Below are 9,515 nucleotides of genomic sequence, written 5' to 3'. Positions count from 1 at the left end.
CAATCACAGGGTCAATTACACGAAATTAAAAAAACAAGGAACCGTTGATGGGGGAAAAGGTGTTTGCTGAACTGAGCTCACAAGGACAGCCCAGGGAGTGTGGTACTCCACAGCTGTCAGGAGGTGGGTGATCAGGGATGACACCCTTAATTAGACAAATTGACTCCCAGCCTTGATGTTGTTCTACAGACAGAAGTGTCTCAAGCAAGAACAGTGATGACCACAGGAAGACTCTGGGGCCAGGGACTGAAAAGCTCCCGAAATTCTCCCTCCCATTCTTACTTCTGCTTCTCTCTCTGTGTTTGAGTCACTTTCTCTCTCTCTTCGGATCAGCTTTCTCTTTGTACCTCCTGAGTTACAAGCCTAGTCACCCAAAGAAAGAGAGAGAAAGCAACTGTGTGCTTGCTCTAAGTCAAATTCCAAATTCCCAGAGAAAGAATGGATTGGCCCAGCTTGGGTCATGTGATCCTCAGTGGTCCAATCAACAGGCCAGAGCAAGGTCACATGGTATAAAATGGCTGACAGGGTAACCATGGCGGTAGAAAGACCAGGTAGGCAGCCAACCCAACAGGTGTCTGCAAGAGTAATTTAAGGGACTTAGTAATAAGCACTCAAAATATGGTAGATATTGGAATTCCCTGGTAGTCCAGCGATAAGGACTCAGCATTTTCACTGCCGGGACCAGCTTCAATCCCTGACTGGGAACTAAAATCCCACAAGCCATGCAGCACAGCCAAAAAAACCGAAACCATGGTAGATAATATTGTGTAGTAGAATATAAGTTATATAATATAGGTCTAATGATATAAAAATAATATGCAAATGTCCTTTGAGACAAACCCTGAAGGATGTGCAGCCCTGTTGGCCCCAAATTCCCAGCATTCCCTGCTTGTCCTCTTACCTGTCAATCACTACTACAAGGGAGGTCCCAATTTCTGAAACACAAGAACTGCCTGAGCAGAAATTGTCCTTCACACCCACTGCTGGTGTGGGGAGGAAGACATTTGACGGGTTAGATGGCTGCTGTGCCCTTTGCTCCTGCAGCCCCCAAGCTGCCCTCCACACCGGAGGCTGGTCAGGGTGGGGCCTCCTGGGCTGGAGTTGACATCAGGTTCTGCTCTGGACCTGCCAAGGGTCGAGCTCTGAGGAGGGTTTCCTGCCAGACTGCAGGGAGGGGTTTGGGTGTAGACCTGGTGGACTGGAAATTTATCCATTTGCCCCCAGATTAATGGTTAACGGGTCCCTGCCCTCACCCTGTCTGGGAGGGGAGCCCAGGGCCAGGCTGGGCCGGGAGGAGCCTGATAGCATCTGTCTCTACTCAGGAGTTTCGGAGATATGCTCCACACTGGGTTGGCTGCACCTGATGGATTTGGAATCTACGGGTACTCTCTGGGGGCACTTGGGGCCTGGCCAGGACCCACACCCTCCCTGGGGCAGACAGGCAGGGTGTGGCATCCAGCCAGATGTCCTGGCTGGGGCAGGTGGCTCCAAACAGGAGAGCCATGCCCTTGGCTCTGTGGGATGTGGGCTTCTCTGACCACTCAGGGCTTGGCCACAGGGCTTGCCTTGGCTGGTGGTGCTTGAGCACGAGTGACAAGTCTCACATCCAAGCAGGAGCTTAAGAGCCAGCACTGCTTCCACCTTTGATCTTTTCCCGTGGTTATAAGGCCAGCATATTCCAGAAAGGGGCTGCATCCTGGTTGCCAGATTGATGTATATGTTCCACCCACACCGAGGGCCGCCAGGGTCCAGGAAACAGCAGATAACTTGAACTGGGAGAAACATCTCATGGATCGCTTCTGGGGGGATGGAAGGTGAGCTCTGTTTGTAGTCCTCACCTTGCTGCTGATCTGCTGTGAAAAGAGGGCTAGTCATCACCTCTTTGTAAAACCTAAAACCTTTGTTTCCTTATCTGGACAATGGGAAGATTCTGGCCAGGTTAGAGAATAAGGCATCTTGCAAGAGGAAAGAGTTGAGAAACTCCAGCCGGGGGAAAGTGAAACAGCAAGTCCAAAACTCTGTGGTTAGTAACTTCTCATACAATCCTCCCAGCAGTGCAGGAGGTGGAGAGGATCACTCTTTCCACTTCCCAGAGGAGAAAAATCAATCCTTCTGGATGACACAGCTAGGAAGTGACAGTCAAGCCACTGGAACGTGGCAGCCTGACTGAAGCATTCCTGGACTTCAGATACAGCAGAATAAGAATTCAGGGGCTGATAGCCTGATGGAAATGCAGCTTCTTCATCTGCGTCCACCTGTCAATCCATCCACCCATCCTTCTTCCTTCATCTCCCCATCCTCCCAATCTTCCATCCATTCAGGTATTCCCCAAGTATCTCTTGGTAGCAGACATGGAGTGGCCAGATGGTTAAAGATCTATGGGGATTGTGGAGACAAGTTAGCTTGGCCTGGTGTTACTTGGGCAGCTACCTAATGTAAGGGGGAGAGGGATGCCAGGGCCATTGGCCGGATACCTTCTCAGTGGCTACATCCCTCTGCCACCCCCCCCCCCCCTTAGCAACATGGCTCTCCCTTCCTGGAAGCAGCTGATAACTACATACAGTATTTCCCAAACTGCCCTGATTCTCAGCACTGCCCAGGGAATGTGGTAAATGTACAGATTCCCAGGCCCTATTCCAGACCAAGAGAAGCAGAACTGTTAAGTATAGATCCTAGGCATCTGTATTTTTTTTTTTTTGGAGTTTAAAAGAAAAAAATTTTTTTAATTAAAAAGGTTTTTTTTTTTGGCCATATTATGTGGCATGTGGGATCATAGTTTCCTAACCAGGCACTGAACCCATACCCCCTGTGTTGGAAGCATGGAGTCTTAGCCACTGAATCACCAGAAAAGTCCTGGGCATCTGTATTTTAAATAAGCATGCCATATGATTTTTCTGATTCGGCAAGTTTGGGAAACAAGGTGGATAAGAAGAGCAGGGACTTTGGCTTCCAGAAAACTTGAGTTTGAAATCTTGTACTCACCCTTATTTTAAGCACCTTGGTTTCTTCCTCTGTAAAATGGGGTCAGCCTCCCTCCCAGAAGGCCAAATAACGCAGCCCCCAAGAAGGCCCCCTTCCCCTCACCTGCCCCCCATCCTTAGGGATTGTCATCTTTCACCTTCCATCACAACCCCCAAGGGTCACTGGTCTCCCTTCTCTTGCTCCCTTTAGCCTGACCGGGCGGGAGGTCCTGACGCCCTTCCCCGGGCTGGGCACCGCTGCCCCAGCACAGGGCGGGGCCCACCTGAAGCAGTGTGACCTCCTGAAGTTGTCCCGCCGGCAGAAGCAGCTCTGTCGGCGGGAGCCAGGCCTGGCTGAGACCCTGCAGGATGCCGCACACCTCAGCCTGCTCGAGTGCCAGTTTCAGTTCCGGCATGAGCGCTGGAACTGCAGCCTGGAGGGGAGGACGGGGCTGCTCAAGAGAGGTAGGGAGGAGGGTGGGGAGGAGGGTGAGGAGAAGGAGCCCGGGGAGGAGAACAGGGAGGAGGAGGCTTGGAGCAGGAGGGTCGGGGGGGGGAGAACCGAGAGGAGGAGGGCTGCTTTTCCCACTCCCCAGGCCCCTGTCCCTAGTCCACGTTGCTTTTATGAACCCAGCTCAGAAACAGGTTGGTCCAACTTGCTCACGCATCACCTTGGAGTCAAGATCAGTGGTTTAGCCCAGCTTTAGCGCTCACCAGGCGCCTAAGTCACTTTTCTCTGCATCTGTGTTTTCATCTGTTCAGTAGAGGAAGCAGTCCCCCATCCTGCCGCCCTGAGAACCTGGGCACACATCCCGCAGGGAACAGGAAGCTCCATTTAGACAGCAACTTGCAGCCTGAATTTAAGGGGTGGGCGACAGGGCAAGTGCCCTGAACTGTGTCCTTGGGGTAACACGCCCCTCCCTCCAGCCTGTCTACCCTCAGAGGGCGGCTCACAGCCCCTGAGCCCACTCTCCTCCTCCCTCCCGATCCCACCCCCCCCCCCCCGGCCCGGCCCAGGTTTCAAGGAGACGGCCTTCCTGTATGCGGTGTCCGCAGCCGCCCTTACGCACACTCTGGCCCGGGCCTGCAGCGCTGGCCGCATGGAGCGGTGCACCTGTGATGACTCCCCGGGCCTCGAGAGCCGGCAAGCCTGGCAGTGGGGTGTGTGTGGTGACAACCTCAAGTATAGCACCAAGTTCCTGAACAACTTTCTGGGGCCCAAGAGAGGAAGCAAAGACCTGCGGGCGCGGGCAGACGCCCACAACACCCACGTGGGCATCAAGGTGAGTGCATCGCTGGTTGCAGAGCCGGGGATCCGGGTCTCTAGGAGGCCAGTACCCACCCTACCCCCCTGCAGGACACACACAGAGGCCGTCCAGGATGAACCTCATCCTTTCAACCAGTGTTCCTTGGGCATCTACTCTGGACTGTTATCAAGTACCAGGTGGGAGCCTGGCTTGGTGAGGCAGGAACGTGTTTGGAGAAGGGTCTCCATTCCAAGCACTGCCCTTCCTGGAGGCCCTAGGAGCCAATGGTGTTTGAAAACTGATCTGGTACAACCCCTGGCCCTCCTCCATTTTACAGATGGGAAGACAGAAGGGACTTAGCTGAGGTCACACAGCAGTGGAAAGACTGGATGGTAAAAAGTATCCAGGTCTGTTGGGACCGGGAAGCTGGGAGAAGCTCGGGCTCCATTTCTTTAAGAGACTGAGTTCTGTGTCCTGTGTTCCCATCACTGAGTTGGTGTAAACCAGGGCTGCTGTGTTCAGTTGTGCAAGCTGTCTGCTCCATAGGAACTTTGGGCCCGGGGAGGTGCTGGGGTGAGATCCAGCCCCCGCTGCTCTCACCAAGGTGAGACGGTCCTCAGACTGTCTCTGCCCAGGAGAAGGGGTGCCTAGAGCTAGTTTGCACTAATGTGCCACATGGGCCAGCTTGAGTTTTAGCTGCCCGCCTCATGTGGGCCTCCCCTGTCCTCTCCCATCCTCCTGCGGCTCCCCGGCCACAGTTGGCGCTCCGGGGGCTGCAGCCTGGAGGCCCCTGACCACGCCTCCCTCCTGCCTCTCCTCGCAGGCCGTGAAGAGTGGCCTCCGGACCACGTGTAAGTGCCACGGCGTGTCAGGCTCCTGCGCCGTGCGCACCTGCTGGAAGCAGCTGTCCCCGTTCCGCGACACAGGCCAGGTGCTGAAACTGCGCTACGACTCGGCCGTCAAGGTGTCCAGTGCCAGCAATGAGGCCTTGGGCCGCCTGGAGCTGTGGGCACCGGCCAGACCAGGCAGTCCCAGCAAGGGCCCGGCGCCGCGGCCTGGGGACCTGGTCTACATGGAGGACTCGCCCAGTTTCTGCCGGCCCAGCAAGTACTCGCCTGGCACAGGGGGCAGGGTGTGCTCCCGCGAGGCCAGCTGCAGCAGCCTGTGCTGCGGGCGCGGCTACGACACCCAGAGCCGCCTGACGGCCTTCTCCTGCCACTGCCAGGTGCAGTGGTGCTGCTACGTGGAGTGCCAGCAGTGTGTGCGGGAGGAGCTTGTATACACCTGTAAGCACTAGGCCCGCTGCCCGGTGTGCCAGCCAGGCGCTGCCAGGACCTCCCATGGCACCGGGCCACCTCCAGGCCAGCCGGCTGTCCAGCCGCTCCCCCCCCACTCCCGCTCCCGCCAACCCGGGCAGGAGCACATGTCATGCGCATGATCACCCACGTGCGTGCCAGCACACTCATGCGCCTCTCCCCATTGGCTTCCATCAGGCTTCCCCTCTCTCAGCTCTCAGCAAGGAGAGCCCCACCCCTGAACCTGAGGGTCCCCAGCCTGGTTGAGGACTTGGAGCAGGAGGGCAGAGTGGAAAGGATGTGGAGGGAACTAAGGGAGACCCAGAGGAGGGCAGGACTGAGGTTTTAGAGAGGAGAGCGAGTACATCTCGCCATCATGAATCCTGGGATTAGTGGACTAAAGCCAGCCAGAGGTTGGGAGGTGAACTTCTGGGCCAAGAAGGCCCAGGGAGGCAGGGTCAGCTGGAAGCGAAGGCTGGAGTCAGGCTGGGATGGGTCAGGTCAGCCCTCAGGCCCCACCCAGGTGATAGTCAACCCCGGGGGTCATATGCCTTAATTTCCCCACCCTGGAGCTTTGCTGTGCTAGAGATGGGAGGAAAGGCCAGGTGGTTGGAGCCGTTGGTCTGGAGAAAGGAAAGCAGGAGTCAGCTATGTGCCCTGGATCCTTGTGATTTGGTTTTTAAAATATGCCTCCACCAGCCCTCATTCTCACCTTGAGAGCTGAGTAACCCATGCCCAACCAGTGCTGCTCAGTAAAAACACCAGTGGACGCGAGCCCAGTAGACGAGCCAGTCCCCAGGGTGAGGCTCAGATAGTACACCGAGGTTGCCCAGGGAGACAGAGACCCCCTCAGTTTCTCAGCCCCCCCATGAGCCCACTTGGGTCAACTCCAAGTATCTGGGGTCGCCCTGTGCGGTGAGGCCCTGCACAGCTGGCGTGATATACGAGAGCTGGTGTATGAGTTTTGATTCAGTTACATTTCTACTTCTACGGCTACTCATCTAATTCAGGCTTTTGCTTGGGCGGGAGTTATGAACATGGGAAGTGTTTGCTAAGCTGGGCTCTTTGGGGGCCCCTTTCATTTACTAAGGGCCCTCCACCTTGGCTTTTACCTGAGGAAGAGAAGTGTCTGCTAATTCCTTCCGATACTGTGGACATTTCCAGGGCTACCTACTAAGGCCCTGGGAGGGAGGCAAGAGGAGCTGGTACTACCCATGGGTACACACAGGCCTCCCCACTCCAACATGCAGGCACGCCCCTGGGACCTGCCAGGCTGAGGGCTCTCATTCAGCGGCACACACCTCTCTGGATCAGGATGCAGACCTTGCAGGGGTCACTTTGCTGGAAGCCATGTGCTTTCCCAGAGCAGGGCCTGATGCCAGCCGGGAGGAAGTGACCTCCTTCGGGACGCCCTTGGCTGCTCTGCTGGCCCTGCCGCGCCCTCTGTCAGCTTCCTTTCTCCCTGAACCCAGAGTTGCTGACCCTTTGCCGGGACAGGAAACTTCAGAATCAGCCAAGTGCTGAGAAACCGTCTGTGCAAGCCCCAGGAAGCAGCTCCTGGGGGCTCCCTGTGATCTCTGAGGGCAAGGAGACCCTGCCCTGTCTTCGGTGGATCATGCAGCCTCCTGAGGGATGCTGGAAGGACTTTGGCTGCAGAGGCTCTGATGAAAAGCCCTACTGACCTGAGACCCCTCCCGAGAGTGACTTTGCTGACCCGAGCAGCAGGCCCACATCTTGGCAGGAAGAGAAGAAGGAGAAAGGGCTGTCTCCCGAGTTCCCTCCATGCCTCCATTGCATGAAGACTTTCTTTCTGCCTGCCCAATCCATCCTTATGAGACCCAAGCTCTGCCTCTGCCATGGCTCACCCTGAGGCATGAGGCAGCAGGAAGGGGGAGCCTGATTCTCCGAAATGCTATTCGCACCCCAGGCCCATGGCCAGCAGTGCAGGGGTGGCAGGAAGATAAAGGGTAGACTCTGAGGGACTGAGGCCACGGCCGGCCAGTAACACTGACCCAGCCCAGGATGATGCGGTTCAGGGCCCCTCAGCCTCTCAGGTCCTCGCTGTCCAGCTGTCTCTCCTCTCTTCCTCCCCCGCTCCCACCCCTTTCTCTTCCAATTGCCCCCAAAGGTCCATCTCAGCCCAACTGGGGCCCCTGGGACCAGTGGCCACTGACCACTCATTCTATAGCATTAAGGGAAACATTCACAGGGTATTTTTTGTCTACCTCGCATATATATAGAGTTTTTAGGGCAAAAGAAAATAATTTATATAGCTAAGATATATATGAGAGAATATTTATGTTATTTATATAGTTTCTATATTTTATGGGCAGCATCTGTGGGGGTTGTGTATTCTGCTGGAAGCCTGTGTATATTTGGGGAAATACAGCTGGCGTGATTGGGGTCCCCACGAACTGGACACCAGGTGGCCAGGGAAGAGGTCTGGTGGACTCCATGTCCCTTGGGTGGCTCTGTCCTGGAGCTGGTGAGCAGCATCTTCTCTGAGCACAAACTCCGACGGGCTTCATCCGATCCTCCTTGTGAAGTCGTTGTATATTCTCGGCTCTTCCGGGTCCCAGGCCCCTGCTTCTGCTCTGGAAAAACTGTCCTGCTTATGATAATAATGATAACAAGGATGACCACACTTGGCATTTGTAAAGCACTTTTGATCTCCGGAACGACTTTGGTCCCTCTAGTCTCCCTCGATTCCCCACTCTCCCTATGAGGTAGGTGCGGCCACATCACGACCCATTTTGCATATGCTGCTGAGAGGTGGAGGGCTGTGCTCGAAGTCACACTGAAGAGGTCCTTTCACTGAATATTTCCTGAGCATCGACATGGGCCAAGTGACGGGACCTGATCTATCCTGGACCTGGGAGCCCCAAAGTCTGGATACACCTGGACCCCAAGAACCCAGGGAAGTGTCTGCTCCCCCAGGCTTGTGTGACCTTGTCTCTTGGATCCAGACAGCATGTCAGCATTTTCTGTGTCTCAGGGGTTGGGACTGCCTGAGGGGCCTGGAGAATTGAGGACCCCGTGGAAGCTACTCCAGGGGCTCCACTGGGCCCTCCCTCCCTTTGCCCACACCACCTGAGAGGGTTTGGCTGTACTGAGGGCCCCTCCCAGCCCAAAGATGGGTTTTATTTGCTCTTGTTTGTGTTTTTCTTTTCTTTTTTTTTTTGGCCACACTGCACAACCTGTGGGATCTTAGTTCCCCCATCAGGGATCGAACCCTTGCCCCCTCCACTAGAAGCACAGAGTCTTAACCACTGGACTGCCAGGGAAGTCCCTGTGTTTTTCCTTTACAAGTGATTTGTTTTCCTTTGGATTTCTGGCTTCTTTTGTAAAATCAGCTGCACGGGCATGCTGGTCCTTCATTCCCACCCTGCCCACAGTCAACTGGAGAGAGGGAGCCCTATTAGACAGGATACATGGGGGCTCCCTAGTTTGCCAAGTACACCTCAACACACACACCTCACTCATGCATGTTGCTGGCTCTTGTGGGCACATCATGTCTGTCCCTGGTTTGGATAAACCCAGCTTCTCTGGTGTCCTCTGCTGGCCAACAGACAGACAGACCAGCCCTGAAGACTACTTCTTGCTTCCCCGAATTTACTTTCTCAACAATCATGAACTCTGAATGCTTTATGTCTCAGCACATTTGAGAACCACAGAGGGAGCCATCACGTACCAACCACCTGTTCTGTCCATCCAGGCAGTCAATGGTGGTTTAGGGAGCTCCCATTGAGCACCAGGCACCATCCGGGGTGCTGGGGTGTAAGGGAAGGAGAGGAAGTCCCTGCCTTGTGGGGCTGCCCCTCTAGTGGGAGAGAGAGACAATAAATCAATAAACCACATGTCAGCTCTTGGTACCTATTTTATTTCACTTTATAGCAATGACCTTGGGTGTTGGACATGACCACCCCCATCTCATGGTCAAGGTAACAGAGGCTGTGAGGGGTGAAGGCTCCTAATGACCAGCAATGGCGTCAGGATAGAACATAGAGTGCATG

At 55.1% G+C, this 9,515-nt stretch overlaps 1 protein-coding gene across 1 annotated transcript; it reads left to right on the top strand.

The window, feature by feature from the left end:
* The first annotated feature begins 2,522 nt into the window (after positions 1-2,522).
* WNT9B (Wnt family member 9B) lies at positions 2,523-8,401 on the top strand. Its single transcript, XM_061389882.1, has 4 exons — positions 2,523-2,608; positions 3,172-3,425; positions 3,978-4,243; positions 5,031-8,401. Exons 1-4 carry the CDS (start codon positions 2,523-2,525, stop codon positions 5,502-5,504), a joined length of 1,080 nt encoding a protein of 359 aa, XP_061245866.1. The 3' UTR covers positions 5,505-8,401.
* The last annotated feature ends 1,114 nt before the right edge of the window (positions 8,402-9,515 follow it).

This window comes from Bos javanicus, chromosome 19, assembly GCF_032452875.1.
Source record: "Bos javanicus breed banteng chromosome 19, ARS-OSU_banteng_1.0, whole genome shotgun sequence".
In the NCBI taxonomy this organism is placed as follows: Eukaryota; Metazoa; Chordata; class Mammalia; order Artiodactyla; family Bovidae; genus Bos; species Bos javanicus.
Note: the sequence above shows the minus strand (reverse complement) of the source record. Positions and strands in the feature narration are given on the sequence as shown.

What these genes read in the sequence shown, in the direction of transcription:
- WNT9B (XM_061389882.1), top strand. Translation starts at nt 2,523, where the DNA reads ATGGCTCTCCCTTCCTGGAAGCAGCTGATAACTACATACAGTATTTCC. An exon ending in AGCACTGCCCAGGGAATGTG is followed by an intron (nt 2,609 to 3,171) that starts GTAAATGTACAG and finishes TGCTCCCTTTAG; the next exon opens with CCTGACCGGGCGGGAGGTCC. An exon ending in GACGGGGCTGCTCAAGAGAG is followed by an intron (nt 3,426 to 3,977) that starts GTAGGGAGGAGG and finishes GGCCCGGCCCAG; the next exon opens with GTTTCAAGGAGACGGCCTTC.